This window comes from Triticum urartu, chromosome 4A (assembly GCF_056163025.1).
Source record: "Triticum urartu cultivar PI428250 chromosome 4A, HENAU_Tu73, whole genome shotgun sequence".
In the NCBI taxonomy this organism is placed as follows: Eukaryota; Viridiplantae; Streptophyta; class Magnoliopsida; order Poales; family Poaceae; genus Triticum; species Triticum urartu.
This window is the reverse complement of record NC_141876.1, coordinates 589,615,059-589,638,858: the sequence shown is the minus strand read 5'-3', so window position 1 is coordinate 589,638,858 and position 23,800 is coordinate 589,615,059. Positions and strand designations below refer to the sequence as shown.

General features: G+C 46.4%; 3 protein-coding genes across 3 annotated transcripts; all 3 read right to left on the bottom strand.

The window, feature by feature from the left end:
* Positions 1–8,928: 8,928 nt before the first annotated feature.
* LOC147976920 (uncharacterized) lies at positions 8,929–10,095 on the bottom strand. Its single transcript, XM_087521022.1, has 2 exons — positions 10,088–10,095; positions 8,929–9,760 (listed from the first exon to the last, which is right to left on the bottom strand). The coding sequence occupies exons 1-2, from the start codon at positions 10,093–10,095 to the stop codon at positions 8,929–8,931; spliced, it is 840 nt and encodes a 279-aa protein (XP_087377148.1).
* Positions 10,096–10,156: 61 nt separating this feature from the next.
* Positions 10,157–11,461, bottom strand: LOC147976919 (uncharacterized). The gene has a single exon (XM_087521021.1). It carries the CDS (start codon positions 11,459–11,461, stop codon positions 10,157–10,159), a length of 1,305 nt encoding a protein of 434 aa, XP_087377147.1.
* Positions 11,462–19,352: 7,891 nt separating this feature from the next.
* On the bottom strand, positions 19,353–22,318 carry LOC147976918 (uncharacterized). Its single transcript, XM_087521020.1, has 3 exons — positions 21,880–22,318; positions 21,144–21,783; positions 19,353–19,761 (listed from the first exon to the last, which is right to left on the bottom strand). Exons 1-3 carry the CDS (start codon positions 22,316–22,318, stop codon positions 19,353–19,355), a joined length of 1,488 nt encoding a protein of 495 aa, XP_087377146.1.
* Between the last annotated feature and the right edge of the window lie 1,482 nt (positions 22,319–23,800).

The window sequence follows — 23,800 nt, the reverse complement described above, 5'->3', positions numbered from 1 at the left end:
TTTTTGCTGCGGTTGCGATGAGAGAAGAAGGCCCCATCCAACGTGTTGACCGGATCCAACGGATGTGTGAGGTGAATCCAACTGCGTGTGACCGCCGGAAGATTTGTAGCAGTCGGCATTATATTTTGTGTGCATCCGTTAAGATACAGCGATATTTCCATGGTGGAACATACTCCATGATGATTTGATAATATTGGCGCCGTTTTTGACAGTGAAATTTTAGAGTAGTATCCATCGGCGAGGTGCGCGTACATATAAACCATGTGTCCTCCATTTTTCATAGTTTTTTTTATTGTCGGTGATAGTGCGCGTACATATAAACCATGTGTCCACCATTTTTTTCATAGGAGAAAACTTGACGACTTTTTATTTGTTTCGTCATACTTTATAATTGTCGGTTTAATGTGTGCATTATCCACATTTGTATCATATGCTTATTTTTGTCGGTTCCCAATTTGAGCGGTTGATTATATTTTTAAAATTGACTCTTTTTCATTATAAAACTGATTTTTGCCATTTTGCATTTATATTTTGTGTGGTTTATGCATTTTATTTTATCTTGGTCAAAATCGATGTCAACATATGCCCCTCGAGGTCTGACTCGGCGCAGAGCTCGAAAGTTGGCTATACATAACTTTTTTTTTTGTTTATAAAGCACCTCCCGTGAGTATATGGGCTCATGACTTCTAGTCAGTTGTGTGCTACTATGTATGGCTATGACATCTAAAAAAAAAAGCTATGTATGGCTATGCACTTTTTTATTTTCACACGATGCTAACATATCCTGCAACCGTGGAAGCTAAAAATCAGGTCGCGTTTGATGTTATCCGGCCAACAAACTTCATCAGGCTAACAAACTCCATCCGGCAAACAAACTCTATCCGGTGTTTCCTCTAACCTTTTTTAAACTGTCTGTCTCATTATTCTCTTAGACCACTGCGAGGCGACAACAGAGATGAGGTTCGACTCGCTTTCCTCTGCCCTGCAACCGAAGCCCCGTATGCATTGAGACTTACCTTTCAGTTTCCTTGCGTTGTTGCATCTAAATTTGTCTGACTGATTAGCCCACTATTCCCGTTGTGCCAGACTATTTTCTAATCCCTCATGAGACGCACTTCCGTGTGAGCAAGTGTTGATTCATCCGGTTCGCGTATGCCCCTTTTTATCCTGTCATTATGAAGGTACGATTTACCCTTTAGCATCTTGTATGTTGATTTTAATCCATATCCCATCTCCTCATCCTGTAGGTGCATGGAGCCGGGGGCATTAAGTCACGGCCTGGATCCAACTTTGTTTAGGTAATCTGCTTTTCCAAAGGGTTCCGTTTACTGTTGCATCTCTGTCATTACTTAGAACGGCTATAACTTTGTGCAAGGCCATATATTTTGTGACACGGTGTATATAGCCCTGGTCTCAGGATGTGTTTGATCTGTATCTACTCATAATTCACAGAAACCTTGATCTTGGCGTTCTGGGAAGCCCATATTTGGGCTTGGTCTGTCGTTCGACTGGGTTTTTTCTTTTACATGAACTGATGACTTGCTCACTATTGGCGCTCCGGGAAGCCTATATATTGGCTTGGTCCATCGTCCAACAGTGAATTTTTTGTTTACCGTACATGTATGAGTTACTAACTTGATCATCATTGGCGTTCTGGGAAGTCTATATATGGGCTTAGTCCGTTGTTCGACAATGATGTTTCTTTATCGTGTATGTATGAATTTAATGACTTGATCACTGTTGGCGTTACGGGAAGCCAATATATGGGCCTGGTCTGTCATTCGGCAGTGATGCTACTAGTTTTAGGCACGAGGAATATTTTCAATCATGGGTACCTTCTTTTGTATTTTTCATATTCCTTGTGTTTTTAATTCTATGCGTCAAATTGAAATGTTTTTTATTGTAGATACTATCTCCCATTGTCCTTTGTTGCAAACCGTCTACCCTGGGATCATTACTTCCACCTTGGTTATAATTTCTATCTTGCATTTCCGTGTGACATTATTTTCAATTCCTATAATTTCATGCGTATACCGACATGCATATTTTCCTCGCATATAGATGGTGGAAGCCACGACACCATCTTGGTATCATGTAGAATACCTCTATCACAGTTGGCCAAAGTACACCTATTTGAACCTGATACTAGTGAGAGAGCCAATCCAGTGATCACGAAGTTAGGCGTACCACACGACCATCCCGACCATCCCGAGACGCAAACAGTCTAATACACCGACTCACATGGACAAGGAAGAAAGGCTGCCCTTGAAATGCAAAATTGATTTTACCCAAGAATCCAATTTTTCTAACCGATAACAACGGACGGTCCATCATTAGATGTTGAGATCGGAAACTCTGTTAACGATGAAGATATTTGCCGCGTTCTTACAAGTGAGAAGTACCATTTCCTGGATGACCTCTTCAGTTTATCCATAGAGGATTATGCCATTGACGAGTGTGGCCCGACGTGTCCGCCTTCCAGCCCAGACGTGACTGAAACTGTGCCCCTACCCCTAGTGCTCTTGATTTCCTGTCAACTTTACCCGGTAGTTTATTTTTTTTATTTTTTTAACCGGCCGTGCCTATGAACCATAATTATCATCAATTCACACAACTCTTATTTCTTTTTTTTGTTGGGAACAAGAAAGTCGCCACTCACAAGACCCTGTGGTGACGGTTTTAACAAGGAAAGGCACACAGATGGACCATAGTTTTGTCAAAGATGTGTTTATGAATGCCACCGATATGGTGGTGAAACGAGCCCTAGAAGGACTGAATGACTCTACACGCGGTGATCCCAAGAGACACATCATGCTCGAGAACATTTCTTAGATGTTGTTGTCCCGTGTCCACGCAAGTATCTGAGGTACCTAAAGTGCATGCTATGTTGGTTGAGCTTATTGTCCTTTACAACAAGTTGGAGGCTGGCAAGACTGAGTTCACGAAGGGACCCAAGTGAGGTGAACATGCTGCCGCTGAAGTAGAGCTTAAAATTAAGTCCGGCCACAACATTTCTCCAAGGCCACAATCGAGGACTTATCAGCCCTAGACAAGAAGTGCACTGAAACGGAGGCACGGGAAGTAGCGCTGAAGGTGCAGCTTGAGGAGGTTACTACTACTTTGCACAAGCTTGAACTGGAGAGGGAATAGTGCCTCTATTTCAGTGCACTTCTTGTCTAGGGCAGGTAAGTCCTCGATTGTGGGTGTGGCCTTGAAAACATTGTGGCCAGACTTAATTTTAAGCTCTACTTCAGCAGCAGCATGTTCACCTCGCTCGGGTCCCTTCATGAACTCAGTCTTGCCAGCGTCCAACTTGTTGTAAAGGACAATAAGCTCGCCAACATAGTGCACTTTAGCTACCTTAGGTACTTGCATGGACAGCGTCCGAGAAATGTTCTCGAGCATGATGCATCTCTTGGGATCACCGAGCATAGTGTCGTTCAGTCGTTCTAGGGCTCGTTTCACCATGATATCTGTGGCATCCATAAACGCATCTTTGACAAAAATTACAATCAATATTTGTGCCTTTACTTGATAAAACCGTAACCATAGGGTCTTGTGAGTGGCGAATTTTTTGTTCGCAACCTAAAAAAAGAAAGAAGAGTCGTGAGAATTGATGATAATGATGGTTCATAGACACGGCCAGTTAAATAAATGTATAAATAAATAAACTACCGGGTAAAGTTGACAAGAAATCAAGAGAACTAGGGGTAGGGGCATAGTTTTAGCCACGTCCGGGTTGGAAGGCGGATGAGTTGGGCCACACTCGTCAATGGCATAATCCTCGGTGCTTAAACTCAAGGGGTCATCAAGGACATGGTCCTTCTCTCCGGTAATAACGCGGCAAAAATCTTCATCATTAATAGAGTTTACGATCTCAACATCTAATGATGGATGATCGGATGTTATCGGTTCAGGAAAATTGGATTCTTGGGAAAAATTAATTTTCTGCTTCAAGGGCAGCCTTTCTTCCTTTTCCACGTGAGTCGGTGTAGACTGTATGTGTCTCTTTCCTCTAGCAGATGGGGCAGTGTCCGGTAGATCATTATCCACTGATAGCGGATGAGCGGAGGAGGACCTTGGTATGGTGTATTAGGTATTTCATGAGACGTGAGAAAGGTTTGCATCTTCATGATAAATTTGAGATAAACCTCCTAATATATGCTAGGTAACCTTGAAAACTCTTTTGTTCATGTAGGTTTGTCGGTGTTGGCACTAGTTATAATGTATGATGTAGCTGACAATGAGACAATAGACCCGGGAACTCTTTAGTTCATGAAGAAAATGTCATGTATGCTTTTTGTGTATGATGCTTTGTCTCTTTCCTCAGATTTATGCAAGACACTGTTACAGTATTCTCATTTCCTGAAGATTATAGAGTGAAAGTCTCATATACTGAAGCTTAACTAAATCATGTGTTAAATATTACATTCACGGATGAGTACATGTTGTTAGGCTCAAAGAAGCATACCGGACCTCTTCTTATGTTTGGTGAGATTGATGACTTGCCAACAAATTGCATAATGATAGATGGTGGATCCACCATAAATTTGTTGTCTCTGCGTACTTTGAAAGGATTGGATATTCCTCAGGCTGGCAATGGGGATTACCCAGGCAGGTATTGGGCTCTCATCCCTGTCCCCGCGACAGCCTTACCATGCCCGTCCCCATCCCCATACCCGTTTGTGGGGATAAAAATATTCCCATCCCCATCACCGTCGGTTTTCTATACCCGTGGGGAAACCCATACACACAATCAACAACAACCTTAGATAGCATTTCAGTAGAAAAAATAGCATTTCAGCACAATAAATAATAAGTTTTGGCTAGGTTAGGGTTTTCTTTTGGCTTTTTGGCCAAAGAGGTGGATGGGTGAAAATTTTGGTGGGTAAGGGCGGGAATTGCATGAGGTCTACTAATTTTAGAGCCAGGATGTAAGGACTTCATGGGTAAGGCGGGTAACATGCACGAGTAATGTTATCCCATCCCCATCCCTGTCTTGTGCGCTGGGTAAGGTATTTCACCCACCAGCTTCCTCGGGTATTAAAGTTGGCACATCCCCGTCCCCTAATAGAGTAACTGCCCATGGGGACGAGGGTAACGGTTAACCATTGCCAGCTTGAGATATTCCCAAGGATTTGAGCCGGTCAAATGTTGTTATTCATGGCTTTAATCAGTCAAGTCAAGAGGTCATGGGTACCATTTCCTTGGTATTAAAACTTGAAGTGTTGTCCACATACCTGAGATTCCAGGTGATTGATGCAGCCACATCTTACAATGCATTGTTGGGCCTGCATGAAAATCAAGTTGTGCCATCTATACGATCCATCAGTGTGTCAAGTACAAAGAGCAATCTTGAGAAAAATACTAATTTGAGCCTGTTGAGGAAGTACATAAGACAAAGTCTGTAGTAGTACCAGAGTCAAATATGGCAGATGAAAATATATACTGCAGAATCCTCACCAAGACAAAATATTTATCAGTATATACCAAGTGACCAAAGAAAAGAGGGTGACCCAATATTCCGCGTGATCAATAAATCATCTGTTAAAATAGGTACCAAAATACCTACGTTCTTACCTCGTTTGGTTCAACATAAAATTGAACAGGATAAAGAGGAGTCGCCCCAGTATGAAAATAAATATAAAATGTGGTTCATAACACACCTTGGAAAATAAAGGCGATGAATCATTGCCCATTTTTTTAATGATAACCGAGTTTTCAATATGATGCGGAAAATGGGATATAATATTCTCACTGGCTATAGCTATTAAAATTACTAAAATTAGCAGTAGCGAGTGGAGAAAAGTTAGCAGCAGCATGACAGTAGCAGTAGCGCGTTCAGACAGAGCGCGCTATAGCTATTAGCAGTAGCGAGCTTCCACGCAGCACGCTGCTGCTACACTTGTATAGCAGTAGCGCGGGCGTGCACGCGCTACTGCTACGGGTTAGCTGTAGCGCCTTATTAGTAGCGCCGGTCCCCGCGCTACTGATTTTTTTCGGACAAAGGGTGGATTTTATTAACTCAAAATGTAGCATCAAGAGGATACAAACACAATGAGCACACACCCGACCTCTGCATAGCTAAGATGCACATAGCCAACACAAACTCACGCACACAAAAACACGCCAGCAATAGCAAAGTCATATAGGACCAAAGCTATGCATAGGCGATGAAAAAAGAAAAAAGCCCCAAAGCGATCATATCCACGATGGGCAAACTAGAAAAATGACTGTATCTGCACCATTCATCTCATGACACCACACGGACGACGAGGTTCTTCAACAGTAATGCCTTCAGGAAGGGAGCGACACTTGAGCGTCGCCATCACCGGATCCAACCACCAAGGCTAGAATCTAGGTTTTCACCCTGAAAAATCGGTCTGAGCATTCCGAACAATGCCTTCAACAAGGTAACAACATAAAAATATCGCTATTGCCAGGTATACCCAACTCGGGGCAGACCTAGGCTTTCGCCCCGACACTCAGAGACTGGATGCTCAAGTAGCACCACCCTCGAAGTCACTGACGTGTTGTCGCCACCACTTTTCCGCGATACCAACAGCTACATGCGATGTGACCGCCACCGCCACCGCCACACAACCATCCCTCGGCATCAAGACATCGTTTATAGTTTGCATATCCCCGCCGAAATCAACCACCGGATTTTTAGAGATAAAACTCTCACAAAATCAATTGATGATGATAATCCGCAGCGAGGCCACTGCCGCAGGCTGAAGTGATCACCACACATAGCCTGTCATTGAAGGGACCCCGGGTTTACCCTGCCGCAATCTGGACGAGGGAACCGGAGGCGGCCAGCAGGGGTTGTCTTACGAAGATGAGCTCGGACAAAGGCAGGCCATCATGGACTAACCCCTAGATCAACAGATCAGTGGGGCTGCCGTTGATGTCACCAGATCGACACCTAATCTGAATCAGGGCGCTCGAACCATGTGCACCATCGCTGGAGCCTGCACCTGCGCTTGCTATGACGGCCATCATGCATCGGTGGACGGCGAAGAACGGCTTCCTCCGGGACAGCACAGGACGGGAACCGCACCAGGCGCCGCCACTGCAATCCAAGGTAGCCATCACGAGATCGCCATGGATGGAGGCCGAGCCTCACCCACGGAACGCCCCACCGCCACCGTCCTTGGCCCCAGCACCAGCTTCGCCGGCGGTGGCCTCCGGTGGCGGCGAGACGGGAGGCAAATTGGTTGAGCCCCCGGCAGCTGAGATGGGATCCCCCGAGTCGCCAGTCACGGGCGACGCGGGGGTTCAGTAACAACCAGTCACTCAAAGATCTCCCGCGCTACTGATATACCTAGAACCCGCGCTCCACAGTCCGCGCCCGCCGCGCATGCACGCAACGGGACGCGACCGGTTCCAGTGCCCGGCTCGGCCACACCCCCCGCGCAGCTGACTAAGCAAACTACTCATGCGCACATACGCGTACTAGCACACACACACGTGACGACGCACCCTGGCCGCAGCCGCGGCTTATTTGTCTAACACTTTCCACTCGTTTATTACAAAAAAAGTCACATCAATTTCAACTTCACAATTTTCAAATAACATATTTCACTCTATTGAAATAATCTGTTTTTTTTCAAATAATCAATTTCACAAGTTGACATTCAGTTTCATATTGTTTCTCACTTTAAAAACCTACATTTCACTTTCCACTGTCTTGTTTCACAAAAATCACATTTATTCAATTGCATATTTTTGAAATAACAGATGTCACTCTTTTAAAATAAATTGCAACACATTTCCAAATAATCAGTTTCACAATTTAACAATTTAGTTTCATTTTTTTCACTCTTTTGAAATAAACATTTTTCATGCATAATTGCATGTTGCGGTGGACCTTTCTCTATTTTTTTTGCGAGATGGTGGACCTTTCTCCATGCATCACTGCATGTTACGGTGGACCGTTTTCAGCATAGTTGTATGATGAGATGATATGCCTCCATGTTAAGATAAATAAGTAGCGAGGCTCGTCTATTTAGGTATATAGGATACGAGTAACATGCATGGTGCATGTTGGATGGGTATTTTCCATGCATGGTGGCATGGTGTGGCATATATAGTTTGCATGTTAAGAAAAGTAAAATTAGTGGGGATCAACTATTTTTAAGTATATAGGATTATATTTTATCTATGCTAGGAAAATCCACCTCATATTTAAATTCTAGACTTACAAATGGATATAAATTTCTCAAAACATTAAAGAGAACGGATGAAACAAATCCAGTTCCACATATATGCTCCATCGATCGGTACAACAAAAAGAGTTCTACGACAGTTGGATCTTATGGATCATTGTGTATACAGTTCTAAGGCAGATGGCTGCAAGTAGTAACTTGCTGGAAGGACCGGCCCATCTTCTAGTTGCAAGATCTCTGAGTCGGCACGTCCTGAACTTGAATCCTAGTACATATGAACCCACTTTTAAAAAATATATTTTAAAAGTGTTTTAAAATGTTAAAAAAATTCAAAACAAAATGTCACACACACGTGTTCGCAAATATGCGTGCGCAACACAAAGTTTTGTGAAAAATGTCTTTTTGTTTTGTCTCCGCAAACAAGACAAATTTTAGTGCTTCTAAATAGTGTTCCATGCTTTTTTCTTGTCTTTTTTGCACAGTCTACAAAAAAGTTATCTTTCCGTGAAACTTATGCACCCACATAGATCATGGAGATGTACCCGTGCAACCTTTTTTCAGTTTTTTTGGCATTTAGAAATGTGTTTTTCTAATTGGGTTCATATGTACTCGAGCTCATCCATGCATTTCCGCAAGATCTCTTGCCAACTCCATGGCCTCTCCCTCATCCTCAATGGTGGAGCCAGGACTAGACCATGGCCCATGCAGCATTGTTGCTACAGTGTGTTACAGTCCATGGGACTTCCCGGCCACGCCCCTAGCCACTGCCCTGCCTGCCTGGGCTCCTGACGCTGTCATTGATCATCCTCTTTGCGGCCTCTCCTTCATCATAGTAAAATGGGTCTAAAGAAGCCAAAGACATATGTTTCATCGTCTCCATCATCATGATATAGAGATCATGCCCCACGGCATGGATATACCGGCCAAAGTCACAAGAAACAAGAATGGGGATATGAGAGCTGCCAAAATAGTCCACAAGACATATGGAGGCATGTATGTTGTTATCCTGCAGGTTGACGGCGAGCAAATAGTGTGCTTGTGTTGGGATAAACTTCCGGTTTCTTTGGTTCTCGCGATACTCACCGAGTGCGAAGTAGACAATGTCAGGATCCTCTATGCTAAGAAGGGGGTACAAAGGGGTTATGTCCTTTGGGAGGTCGCCGAATCCATCAAGTCCCCAGAGTGTCTCGACACGGAGCTCATACTCTTTCTTCCAGCCCATGTCTTGCTCCAGCAACCTCCAAATTGTTATGGTGCGGTCCTTGAGGTCGACATGTTGGAGGGCGCCATCAATGGAAATAAACTTGATGGTGGAGTCCCGGACGACTCCCATGTTGTGGTAGGCTTTCGGCTGTGCCACCCGGCTGTTGCTGCGGTGCTGATCCGCTCCAGGCAGGGAAAAGAAGCCAAATTTCAGCACAGGGTCGTGGTCACCATCGTCGTTGAAGAGGGCGTTGCAGAAGCAGTAAGTGACGCCCCGCAGGAGGTGTGCCCAGTAGCTGATGCCCTTGATCGAAAACACCATGTCGGCTTGGAAGCTGCTCATGTCGACGAGGGACGTGTGTTTGGGAACGAGTACAAGATCAATCCTACTTGTGCACAATTCCTAACCTACCCTGCTGTAAACCAATAGATCAGATTTGTTCGACCCTGTACATTCAGGGTCAAAGTACTACACAAACGCGAACGGCAGCACAAGAAGGAAAAAAATATATATTCTATCTACCGATCCAAAATTAAGCAGCAACATAGATAATTTGGTGACAGGAAGTTTCTTCATCTATTGTGGAAAGTTCACCTCTCGAGCCAAATGATTATATGATAAAATTGGGTAGGATATTATGCATAGAACGAACCAAAATCTGAAGTTTTAAATCCGAGAGTAGTCTGAGCAGGACATAAGACAAGATACGAACTCCAGCATACAGGCGCAAGCGAAGCATTACCTACTCATACATAGAATGATTATGTGATGTTGCCTCTAGCTACTTTAGCCGTAGAACCCGTAGGCGTGGGCAGCTGGTGACCAAGGTGCCAACATCGATGGTACTGCAGCACCCTAGTAGGATTAGCCTCTCAAGCACCGGGAACTCGTCCATCGACAGCGATGTGGAGCATACCTTTTGCAAATTCATCTCGATCGACGTGGCATGGCGAAAGCAGGGCACGCCCGCATTAATGTGTCTGCCTGCACCATACCTCATATTGAAATTGCATCCCTCAAAGTTGTCGACGACGACGAGCTCTTGCGGCGACAGCCTCGCTGCGGTGCAGAGAAGAGAGTTGAAGCAAGCATCATCATCAATGCAGTCTCTCCATGGAATGCTGATGCCGAGGAGGGACAATGTGAGGCCAACTGGGTCCGTGTCTACAAGTGTGGCGAGCGCCGCTTCGAGCGAAGTGAGCGCCATCCCACGGAAGTTGGCACTAAGCACGCGCAGGCATGGGCATCGGTTAAGCAATGTGCCAGGGTCGGCGATGTTGCCGGAGAGGGACAACTTCTCGAGTGCCCGAAACTCGCCTGCCGGCGGTAGTGTGAGCTCCTGCGAGTTGGGGTAGGTCACGCTAAGCACACACAGACACTGGCAGAGGTTGAGCAAGTTGCCAAGGCCGTCAATTTCTCCAGTGAGGGACAAACTATCGAGCGTGGGGAACACACTGTTTGGCGGCAGAGTGATGGACATGTCATATTTGCCGGGAGAGTTGAGGCTGAGCACGCGCAGGTGGGGGCAGCGGCTAAGCAATAGTCCAAGATGTATGATGTAACCGGTGAGGGATAATCTCTCCAGCAAGGTGAACTCGCCAGCAAACGGCGGTGCGGCGATACTGAAGACACGGGATTCCAGCTTGATCGAGGTGGCGCAATGGAAACAAGGTAGCTTGATGGCTCCCCACTCACATCTGTTGACCGAAGTGGTGAAGACGAGCACCCTCGGCGCGACCCGTGCGGCGGCGCGCAGCAACGAGCTGGCAAGGTCGGCAGTGTATCTCGTTTCAAGGCAGATGTCTAGGGTGGACATCGCCGTCGTCGAAGCAGCGAACTGGGTGGCGAGTATAGCTTCAATCCTCGCGGGCTCGAGATTGCGGAAGGTGAGATCTGCGAGACCGGTCCAGAGGCCGCGCCACCGGCAAGAGAGGAGGCCGGTCTGCACGGCGGTGCGGACACAGCGTAGGCGTGTGAGGATCAGGAGAAGCATCTCGTCCGGGAGGGAGCTGATGAGATCCATGTTCTGGGGACGAGGTCCATGCGGCGGCGAGCGCCGGAGGCGGCACCCCGATCGCAATTCCATCGGCAGGGATACGTTTCTTTTAGGCAAACCGGGAGGGATACGTGAAGGTGAAGCCCTGCCACTTCGTTTTAGAGAGAAGGAATAAAAACTGACTCCGCACCTCACCCGTTTATTTCGCACCCAGCCCAGCCCATGATATATAGCCCAAAAGCTGAGCATGTCATCCAGCATGTCTCCGTATGTTTCTCCTCAAAACAATTAAAAAAACCACGAGCACCAAGCTGGTCGGTTGCCATGCGTTCGGCTGGACTCCGTCTCCTCGTTGTAGTCGGCGGCATCGTCCTTCTTGGTCGTCTTCTCAGCGATTTCGTTGATCAACGGCCGGCAAGGAACGCGATGGAAAGCCAGCACTGTGTTCTTCCTCCACCACACCATAAGCTCCCTCAGCACCTCCAGTGGTTCACCCTCCCTTCCCTCTGATCGACGACTACCTCCGCAATGATGCTCTTCGAAGCAATATTGATACATATAAGAAGCAAATAACACGCGTATGTGCACATGTATTGCTCTACTGTTGAAGTTCGGATGAAAGAAACATGTTCTGTTTATTTTTAGTTTTTGGTGAATGCCGAAGCACAAAATAATTAACTACGAAGCTTCGCTAAATTATGAACGAAGCAAGAAAAATGGGATGTAACTGCATGCAAAAACAAGGAAGCATATACGACACTTATCTAAGCATGATTCTTGTATATAGAGAAAACAATATAGGAAGCAAAGAAGCATGCATTATTAGGAGTCAATTTTAAACATGGAAACTTACGTGATTATAGGGAGTCAAATCTGAACCTTGAGTTATTATCGGAAGCATTGGTTGGAAGCATTCGTGATCACATGATAACATGAAGTAAACAATATGCTTCCATGCATCAGTCAGAAACTCAGAATGCTTCCGTGATATAAAAATTAAAGTTGCCATATGTAAAGAAATACAGTACATCCTAAAAGATCAGAGCTAATTGCAAGAGCCTAGAAGAATGTTTATTGTGCGATGGAACGAGGAAGCATCATGTCTATACGGAAACACACATGATAAGGGACCTCATATATGGAAACAACAATGTGAATAAGGGGGGGGGGGGGCGTTTGGTTTGGAAACTGTCAAGGATGTGATCACACATGATTAGGGAGGGAAGCAACATGAATCAAGGAAATTCGCTTTAGGAACTACCAATGGAATGCGCTGTTGGAGGGATGCATCTAACGCTCAAGAAGGTTTCATCCAACGGCCACGCGCTGGTCTGATGGGAAGCTAGGGACTGATCCCTAGTGGTTCCCTTATTATAAAAGGAGTGGTCATTCTCAATGAAAGTATTCATGAAATGCATACAAAATAATTGGTGATATTTATGATTACCTTTGAGAATCCATATTACAAACTCAATTGGGATTTTGTCAAACAAACTATGTGTATCCAAGGTCTTTCATGGATTTGCTGTAGGTGGATTAATGATTCTATCAAAGGGGGTAGCATTAGCATGAGAGTGACTGCTAACATCTGGAACTATTTTCAGATGCATAAGATTTTTAACTAACGCAACGTTTTTGTTTTTGTTCTAAAAATATTTTATCTGCCCCCAAAAAGTATTCAACAATATGTGTCCATTAAATTTCGGTTTCTCTTTTCTAACAAAAGAGTGAGTTGGAATTCGTATTTCCACCACGTCATACACAATTTTTTTCGGGTGGACAACTTTTTTTCTGACCTTCCTGTGATACACAAACTTTCTTTAAAAACGTCTTAAAGTACACAAGTCTATCAGAATATGAATTATATTGCCTCCGTCAGAAAATACTTGTCGGAGGAATGGATGTATCTAGCCGTATTCTACTTCTAGATACATTCATCTTTATCCATTTCTCTGATCCGAAAGGAGGGAGTAGTTTAGAGAAAGACTGAGCGCCCCTCCGATTTCACACACCCAAATTATAGAAACCCGACGTGTCTACTATAAATTTCAAGCTACAAGGCAAAACAAAGTGACGGCAAAAACTAGAAAATTGATTGTTACACACATTGTATCATCTCTGAGTCTGATGAGGAGAAGGCTAGCAAGGGGAAGAAGAACGGCAATGCAAAGGGACAACAGCATAATACGATGGGTCAAGGTAATAACGATAAGCGCAAGAAAACTGACGACGGTTCAGACTTTGTGGCTAATACCAACACACAGAGTAATAATCGGCGTCGTAAGGGGAAGTCATCAGTGTCCCGGTTTGGCGGGCCAAAATTCAACCTTGAAGCGATAATGAATCAGCCTTGCCCAAAGCACGATACTCAAGATAAGCCGGCCACTCATCTCCGGAAAGATTGCTTCATCATCAGGGAGTATAGAAATTCCGGTTTTTATCAGGATAACCAGGGCCCACACGGCGGGTCAGGATCCGGCTCTCACGGGCCCGGCTTTGGAGGTGGCGGCTCGAACTCTGGATTTCAGGGCCAAGGTAACCAAGGTGGTTTCAATCAACAACCTAATCAAGGTAATCAACAACAACAATCTGTTATCAGGGTAATCTGAAGCAGCTGAATAGTGGTCAGTATCATGTGTTTACCACGAGTTTGTGCAAACGAGACCAGAAGATTCATAAGCGGGCGGTGAACGCGGTTGAGCCGGCGGTCCCCCGATACTTACGATGGTCAGAGCAGCCCATCGTATGGAGCCGTGAGGATCGCCCGCCCTGGGTGGACAATCCGGGTCAGCTGGCTTTGGTTGTTGCTCCTCAGGTTGGAGGGTACAAATTGACAAAGGTGCTTATGGACGGGGGCAGCAGTATCAATATTCTTTATTATGATACTTTCCACCGTATGGATTTGACTGACAAAGATCTTAAGTGGTCTTCTACCGTCCTTCATGGAGTGGTGCCCGGTAAGTCGGCGTATCCGGTGGGTAAGATAACTTTGGAGGTGGCTTTTGGCCATGATCATGACTATAGGGCTGAAAAATTGACTTTTGAGGTGGTCAAGATCAATAGCCCTTATCACGCCCTGTTTGGACGGCCGACTTATGCCAAATTTATGGCACGCCCTTGTTATGTTTATTTGCAGTTCAAAATGCCGGGTCGTAAGGGTACCATCACGGTGCACGGTGACAGGAAGATAGCCTTGGAGTGTGAAGAAGGCGATGCTGCCTATGCTGAGTCTGTTTGTGCAACAGAGGAGTTGAAGTTCTAAAAAGATAATGTTGACCCGGCGGATATGACCCCCTTGAAGAAGCCAACTACAGAGCATGACACTTTGTTGAAATTTAAGTCGGCAGATGACACCAAGCAGGTCGATTTTGTTCCTGGTGACTCATCCAAACAGTTTAGTATCAGTGCCAATATGGATCCGAAATAAGAAAGCGCGCTCATCGAGTTCATCCGTGACAACCGGGACATCTTTGCATGGAAATTTTCTGACATGCCAGGTGTACCGAGGGAACTCGCTGAGCACACTCTCAATGTTGATCCAAAGTTTAAACTGGTCAAGCAATTCCTTCATCGCTTTAATGAAGAGAGGCGCAAGGCCATTGGTGAGGAAGTGGCCCGGCTCCTGGCGGCTGGGTTTATTATTGAAGTTTTTCATCCTGAATGGTTGGCTAACCCGGTGCTGGTGCTTAAGAAAAACGGCACTTGGCGCATGTGTATGGATTACACGGTCCTTAATAAGGCCTGTCGGGCTGATCCTTTTGCTCTCCCTCGTATTGATCAGATCATTGATGCTACGGCGAGTTGTGAGCGTTTGAGTTTCTTGGATGCTTATTCTGGTTATCATCAGATCAAGATGGCAGTTAAGGACCAGGAGAAGACATCTTTCATCACTCCCTTTGGAGCCTTTTGTTATGTATCTATGCCCTTTGGGCTCAAAAGTGCTCAGGCCCACTTTGTCCTTTGTTTCAAACGCTGTTTTGATATACCAGCATCTCAGTGGAGACCGATTAAGGTTGAGCTCCACCTAGACCAAGTAGCTACACTCCTTCACAACTGAACAATGGACTATGCCTTGAATTGTCAGTTTGGCGTCAAGAAGTTTCACCACAAGTCTCACTGATACGAGGCTGCCGAAGGCCGACCCCTCGGGTGGAGCATATTAGTCACACTCCTGGCCTGTTCATGAGCTTGCTAGAGATCACCCCAATCTGATAGACTGTGACCAACAGTCGGGCTCATATAGGTGTGTTCCTCCAAAGATCGCTCTGTAGGATAGCATCTTGCTTATACATATAAGCCTTGGAACACATTAAGACAATAGTCATCCTTCCATACAATTTCCGAGAGTATTGCATCTCCAACAGAGTGGGTTAGTAAAGTTACTCCCCTCAGTTCACCGATGGCTTGTTTTCCCAGGTCCTACTTCACGGGATCTCCGATCACATAGGTTGGGTTACTATCATGGCAACTCATGTGGGTCTCATACCCATCTCCCTTGATGCGCTATCTATCACAACACGTGATAGCCCTTTAGTAAAGGGATCTGCCAGATTCTTAGCCGTTTGAATATAATCCAATGCTATCACTCCGGAGTTCCTCAATTTTCTGACAGCTTTCAATCTCATTCTTATGTGTTTGTTGGACTTCATGTTGTCCTTTGAACTCTTCACCTTGACAATAACTGTTTGATTGTCGCAGTTCATAAGGATGGCCGGAACTGACTTATCAACCACTGGCAAGTCCATCAACAGATCTCGAAGCCATTCTACTTCGCCACCCGATGTGTCTAATGCTGTTAATTCTGCTTCCATTGTCGATCTTGTTAAGATCGTTTGCTTGCAAGACTTCCAGGAAACAACACCACCTTCAAGAGTAAACATATACCCAGTTGTGGCCTTCATCTCATCAGCATCAGAGATCCAATTCGCATCACCATACCCTTCAAGTACCGACGGGTATCCGGTATAGTGAAGTCCATAGTTCATAGTACCTTTCAGATAGCGCATAACCCTCTCAAGAGGACGCCAATGTACATCACCCGGTTTGGAAACAAATCGGCTCAGTTTGCTAATAGAAAATGCGATGTCAGGCCTCGTTGCGCTCGCTAGATACTGGAGTGAACCAACAATCCGAGAGTATCTCAATTGATCTATAGCTGTGCCTTTAGACTTTCGAATCAGCACACTAGAATCATATAGTGTTTGAGATGGTTTGCAGTCCGAATATCCTAAGCGACTCAACACCTTCTCAACATAATGGGATTGCAGAAGTGTAATCCCACCCTCATCATCTCTCAATAGCTTGATGTTCAAGATAACATCAGCCACTCCAAGGTCCTTCATCTTAAAGTTCTGAGATAGGAAAGACTTAACCTCCTTGATCAACTTGAGATTAGTCCCAAATATCAGTATGTCATCAACATACAAACACAGTATAACTCCTTCGCCCCCACCATAGCGATAGTATACACATTTGTCGGCCTCATTAACAACAAAGCCAACAGATGTCAACGTTTCATTAAACTTGCCATGCCATTGCTTAGGCGCTTGTCTCAGGCCATACAAAAATTTCACCAACTTACACACCTTTCCTTCCTGACCATCCATCACAAAGCCATCAGGCTGTTGCATATAGATTTCCTCCTTTAGCTCTCCGTTCAGAAAAGCCGTCTTAACATCCATCTGATGAATGAGAAGGCCATGCGAGGCCGCCAGCGAGAGTAATACTCGAATGGTGGTCAGTCTGGCCACAGGTGAATAAGTGTCGAAGAAATCTTCTTCTTCTTTCTGGGCGTAGCCCTTGGCCACAAGCCTAGCCTTGTACTTTTCTATCGTACCGTCGGGCCTAAGCTTCTTCTTGAACACCCACTTGCATCCCAATGGTTTGCAACCATAAGAACATTCAGTAAGCTCCCAAGTCCCGTTAGCCATGATGGAATCCATCTCGCTACGGACCGCATCCTTCCAGTAGTCAGCTTCTGGAGATGCATACGCTTCTGAAATAGAAGTGGAATTATCCTCCACGAGGTATATGACGAAATCATCACCAAAGGTCTTTAAAGTCCTTTGTCTCTTGCCCCTACCAAGGGTTTCCTCATTATCCTCCTCAGGATTTTCATCATGTGTTTGATTATAATATTCCATCGGAATGGCAGGTTCAGGAGTCTCCTCAGATTCCTGTCTAGAAGTGCTTTGTACATCTCTCATGGGGAAAAATGTCCTCAAAGAATGTAGCATCTTTAGACTCCATAATTGTACCGACCTTCATGTCAGGTACCTCAGATTTCACTACTAGAAATCTATAGCCAACACTATTCATAGCATAGCCCAAATTAACACAGTCCACAGTCTTTGGTCCAAGCTTACGCTTTTTGGGGATCGGCACATTAACTTTCGCCAAGCAGCCCCAAGTACGTAAGTACGAGAGTGTTGTCCTTCTCCCGGTCCACTTCTCGTAAGGAGTGATCTCGTTATCCTTTGTTGGAACTTTATTCAGGACATGACATGATGTCATTATAGCCTCCCCCCACCATGCCTTGGATAAACCCGACATATCTAACATGGCGTTAACCAAATCAGTTAGAGTATGGTTTTTCCGCTCGGCAACCCCGTTTGACTGGGGTGAGTAGGGAGGCGTCCTCTCGTGAATAATGCCGTGTTTCGCACAAAAGGCATCAAACTCTTTCGAGAAGTACTCTCCACCACGATCTGATCGGGCTCGTTTAATTTTCTTTTCAAGTTGATTCTCAACTTCTGCCTTATAGATTTTGAAGTAGTGTAGAACCTCATCTTTAGTATTTAACAGATACACATAGCAATATCTAGTGGAATCATCTATCAAAGTCATGACATATTTCTTTCCACCTTTAGTCAACACACCATTCATCTCACAACGATCAGATGTATGAGTTCTAGTGGCGCCAAGTGTCTCTCCTCTGCTGCCTTGTGAGGCTTGCGAGGTTGCTTAGATTGCACACACGAATGGCACTTAGAACCTTTGGCTAAAGTGAAACTCGGGATTAAATTTGATTTTACTAGCCGCGTCATAACGCCGAAACTAATGTGACAAAGACGTGAATGCCAGACTTCAGATTCATTAACACTCCAATGAATATTGTTCATGGCTTTATTGCATAGGTCTGCAAGAGAAAGGCGGAGCATGCCTCCGCATTCATAACCCTTTCCAACAAATAGTCCATATTTCGTAACAACTAATTTATTAGACTCGAATACCAACTTAAATCCTTCTCTACATAGAAGGGAGCCACTAACGAGGTTCTTCTTGATGGCGGGGACATGCTGCACGTTCTTCAGCTGCACGATCCTTCCCGAAGTAAACTTCAGATCGACCGTACCAACACCAAGAACAGAAGCACTCGCGCCATTCCCCATCAGTACGGACCCGTGACCCGTGGCCTGGTAAGAAGAAAACAATGAAATGTCAGCACACACATGAACACTGCACCTGTGTCGACCCACCAATCGGTGGACGGCCAAACTGAAAATACAGCAAATAAATTACCATACCCAGATGCACCACTCTCATTATTACTCACAATCATATTGACAGACTTGGAATCCTGCCCTTGCTTCTTGTACTTGTTTGGGCACTTGTTGGCCCAATGTTCAACCGAACCACAAGTAAAGCAGCCCTCATCCTTCTTGTTCTTCTTGAAGGTCTTCTTACCCTTCTTTTTAAAGTCGGCACTCTGTTGGACAACGTTCTTTCCCTTGGGCTTGTGGGAATTGGAGTTCTTCTGATGCACCATATTGGCCACAGAAGTTCCTTCGACCCCTTTTTCGTGCAAGTCCTTTGCCCTTGAATTCTGCTCAACACTCAGATGGCCAATGACATCCTCCACAGAGAATTCATGCCTCTGATGTTTCAGAGTGGTGGCAAAGTTCCTCCAGGAATTGGGGAGCTTAGCGATTATGCAGCCCGCGACAAACTTGCCCGGTAACTCGCACTTAAGAAGCTCAAGCTACTTAACAATGCATATTATCTCATGAGCCTGCTCCAATACAGGACGGTTTTCAACCATCTTGTAATAGTGAAACCGCTCTATAATACACATCTCGCTCCCTGCATCGGCAGCCCCAAACTTAGATTCGAGCGCCTCCCACAAGTCCTTGGCAGACCGCACATGCAAATATGCGTCAACCAGCTTATCTCCAATCACGCTCAGAACTGCCCCGAGGAACACGACAGTGGCCTCCTTGAATGCCTTCTCCTGTTCAGGAGCGATCGCTTCTGTGGGAGTCACACCGGCGACCCAGAACACGTTCATGGCCGTGAGCCATAAGGTGGTTTTAGTCTGCCAACGCTTAAAGTACGTCCCCGTAAACGGGGACGGTTTCAGTGCAGCAGCAAAACTAGAATTCAAAAAACTCCTACACAAATTAGGTTTTTGGATTGATAAGTAAATAGGCAGTTTTTTGATTAAATTAATCCATGAATAAATCATGAGCATGACATGGACAACATTGATAACACACTGATTACGATCTAATAGAGCATGTACTACGCACATAGTAGAAACATCTACGCATATCGCTAGTACTGCTACAACGGAAAGAAACACGAGAGGGATAAGCGATGTATACCCTCCAATCGGCCACGCGGTGGCGGTTGCGGTGACAGCAGCCGCGGCATCCTCGGCGGCCTTCTTGTCGGCCTCAGCCTTCTCAGCGGCGGCACGGTCGGCGTCGGTCGACATGGTGATGACGAAGGTGGTGCGGACGTAGATGAACAGAAGCGAGCAGTCGCGTAGTCGCTACCCAAAAACCTAATCGCCCCTCTCCCGTACAGGATCCGGAGAGGCGGGGTTTCGGAGGCCTGCTCTCCCGTCAACCGTGTACGCGGTGAACGGGATGGAGTCGCCGACGGCAGCAGCAGCAGAGGAACGACGTGGGCGTGGAAGCGGAGATGGAGATGCGTTTTGTTTTTCGCGGCGGCTAGGGTTGGCAGTGCCCCACATATATATGTGCGGCCGCGCGTGGAGAGACGTGGGCTGAACCCACATCCAAGTCGGTAGCCCATGATCCGACGTTTCAGATCGTGGCCCTATCTGTCAAAGACTCTACCGACATCTCAGACTGTGGCCCTACCTGTCAAAGACTCTCCATTCCTGACCGGCAAAAAGAAGCGCATAGGAGTGAGCTCGGCTCAATCCCACAACCCGCGGCGCGGCGGGACGAGGCGGAATGCGCGAGGGCCTCATCTCTTCTCAAGCTCCAATAGCATGAGGGAGAGAATCCCTTATAAACCACTCCAACTTTCCTTCCACTTCCGGGGTGGGACTAAACTTCCCACCACCTTGTCATGCCACCTACATGGACCCTTAGAGATTAAATCTGAAATTGTCATATGAGCTCTAGGCCCATCTCATATTTCAACACGAATGTGATGCATCCCAAGGAGACGTAACATCAATGCTCCAAAAGCATGCCCCTCTGTATTGAGATTTAGCTCCAATGTAGAAAAGTTGGTAACGGAAAGCTTGTTCATCTCATGCGCAAAGTTCAGCAGCGCTACATCCGAATGAGAATGATTCTGCAAAACGACATCATAGTTATTAGGCATCAATCGTCGAATTAACTGATGCAACAAAAAATCTAGTAGATTCAGAAAGAGGACAGACAAGAGACATACATGGACAAATATGTCCAAGATCAGGACATGAATGCGAGAGGGCTTCGAACATGCGCCTTCTTGGTCGTTCTTGTTGTTGAGCACCCCATCTTTGTATTTGTAGCTCTCTCTCGTCACTAACCTCAGCCTCTCGAGCAACCAAAAATCAGACACAAGAGGCCACTGTGCAAACAAGCGTGTCAACAAGACCTTCTCCACCATTGGTGCCGAGATGGGCACGTTTAGGTCAGCGTTGGCCAGGACCTTCAGCTTCAGTTGCTTAAGCAGCGGAGTCCCAATGTCAATGCTCCGGCATTCCGTGTCTCCATAAGCATCAAGGTCAAGCTCCTCTAGCGAGGTCGAGTAGACTACAATGCTGTGTGTATGATTATCCTTGGTTGCCTTGAGAACGCGCAAGCGGGGGCATCGGGCGACCAATGTGGCAAGGGCGGCTACGGTGCAACCGTCGAGGGACAGCCTCTCGAGTGCGGGGAACTCGCCCGCCGGTGGCAGTGTGAAGCGGACGGAATTCAAGCTCATTTTGATCGCCGTGGTGCGACGGAAGCTGGGCAGGTCGACATTATAGCACTCATGGTAACTGTCGTCCGTGAGGACGAGCTCCTGGGGAGAGAATCCTGCCATGGCACCGAGAAAGGAGGCGAAGCGAGCGGCGCCAATTTTGTACTTTCTACGAATAGTGACGTAGTTGAGGCAGAGGAGAGACACGACAAGGCCGAGCACGGCAGCCGCTTCAAGGGAGGCGAGCGCCGCGATGAGCGAGTCTGGATCGGCGTCGCGAAAGGTGACGCTGAGCACACGTAGGCGTGGCGCGGCTGAGTATGGTGCCAAGGTCGACAATGTTGCCGGAGAGGGTCAACCTCTCGAGCACGGGGAGCTCGCCTGTGAGCGGCGGCTTGAGGCGGAGGTGACGCATGTCCAGTTCGATCGATGTGGCCCGGCGGAAGCACGGCATGGGATTTCGAGGGGGAGGTCTGGTTTTACAGGAGAAGGCTGCGGGAGGACGAAGACGAGCTCCTCCGGTGAGAGGCGCGCGGCGGCGCGCAGCAGCGACTTGGCGCGGATGTCGTCGGCCTTGCCCCACTCCGTCGACGGAAAAGACGGGAAACGGATGTCGAGAAGAGAAACGGCTGCGGGGAGAGCGACGCTGGCGAGCGCCGCTTCGATCTTGCTGATGGGGACGTCGCGGAAGGTGAGATTGGGGAGACGGGCCCAGAGGCCGCGCCACCGGCGCGAGAGAACACCGGTGCGCGCGGCGTCGCGGGCGCTGCCCAGGCGCAAGAGGATCTGGATGAGCATGTCTTCGGGGAGGGAGCTGATTCGGTCATCTCCTTCTGGACCACAAATCGGGAGAGCTCGGCGGTGGCGGTGGCGGCGGCGGCGAGCGCCTGAGGCCATCACAAACGATATCGAGAACGGGAACAACTCCACTCCGTGGAGGCGTGTGGAGAAAAGAAACTTCTTGTACGCGTCGGCCAAACCCAGATTCCAAGCCCGGACACGGCCCATGAAGCAATATATTTCCATCTTTCTTCTCTCGGGCACTTCGGATAGGACAAGGTACCCAACCCTAAGTTTTTTTTAAAATAAATGCCACACGTTTGGCACGAAACAATTCCGCCCTAAAGTGTTGGTAAGTTTAGTTACCCGAGAATGGTAAAGCATAACAACTTTCTGTTTGGATGGCAAGTTTCAGTGTTTTTTGATTTTTTTCCTCGGATGACAATTTTAGTTGTAAAAAACGTAACGGCGGCGTTACTTCGTGCCACACGTGTGGCACTTATTATTTAGAAAAAAAATATCAACCCCAAGTTTAGCATAACGATACCTATCCCTCTGTTAGGGTTTTACTCCTCCCGACGGTGCTTTGCTCTCCGTCGTGGAGATCTTCGATCCCCTGCCTTCTCCGACACTATTATCGGCCTCCTGGCCAGCGCGACGAGACTTTAGGGTTCTCCGTGTCACACTTCTGTTTCCTTTGTCTCATGATATATGTTGTCGGGCTCAAGGCCAATCGGTCACCCTTATTGTACCATGCCACTTTCTCGTCCTAGTGATGTTGACCTCAAAACTGGATTATCTCATAATCCTTGTGGCATGGCCATGCTTATCCAGGTCCACGAGGGACCTAGAGTATATCTTCTAGATCGGAGGGCAAATCCCATCCTGCTTGACAATGTCTCGCGGCATGAGTCTGGACAAGCCCGAAACTAACCTTGGTAACTACCCATTTATGGAGAGTAACGTTTGGTCGGCCTAAAGCAGGTGGGTCACCACCTCAAGTCCATGCGCCAACTCAGGTTTTAGGACATAGAACATATGTTGTACTAGAGACTCACAGATGACCTATCGTTGCGTCTCATTGTTGAGTCTATCTGACCTGGCATCCATCCCAGCTCGGATCCGGTCACCCGTACATGACCTCAGATCCAATCAGGTCCATGTAGTCCGGTTAGCATCAAATGCTCCGTGACTAGTGGAGATAAAGTCATCCATGTGTTGCATGCTAGTATACTAAGATATGAACACACATCACTATCCGACCAGGGACCATTTAAAACATATCATACAACATAATATCTCACAGACAAGTCTCATACTTGCCGACATGCATTATTGATATCATCCAAGGACTATATTGATTCGTAAACACACATGAATTACCATCATCTCCAAATAATCAGTTTCACAAGTTAATATTTTAGTTTCATATTTTTTTCACTCTTTTGAAATATGCGTTTTCTCATGCATAATTGCATGTTGCAGTGGACATTTCTCCAT

Coding starts and splice junctions, on each gene's coding strand:
- LOC147976919 (XM_087521021.1), bottom strand. CDS start 11,461: ATGGAATTGCGATCGGGGTGCCGCCTCCGGCGCTCGCCGCCGCATGGA.
- LOC147976918 (XM_087521020.1), bottom strand. CDS start 22,318: ATGCTCATCCAGATCCTCTTGCGCCTGGGCAGCGCCCGCGACGCCGCG. Junction 21,784..21,879: donor GAGCTCCCCGTGCTCGAGAG/GTTGACCCTCTC, acceptor ACGCCGATCCAG/ACTCGCTCATCGCGGCGCTC. Junction 19,762..21,143: donor TGGTTGCTCGAGAGGCTGAG/GTTAGTGACGAG, acceptor TAATTTGTGTAG/GAGTTTTTTGAATTCTAGTT.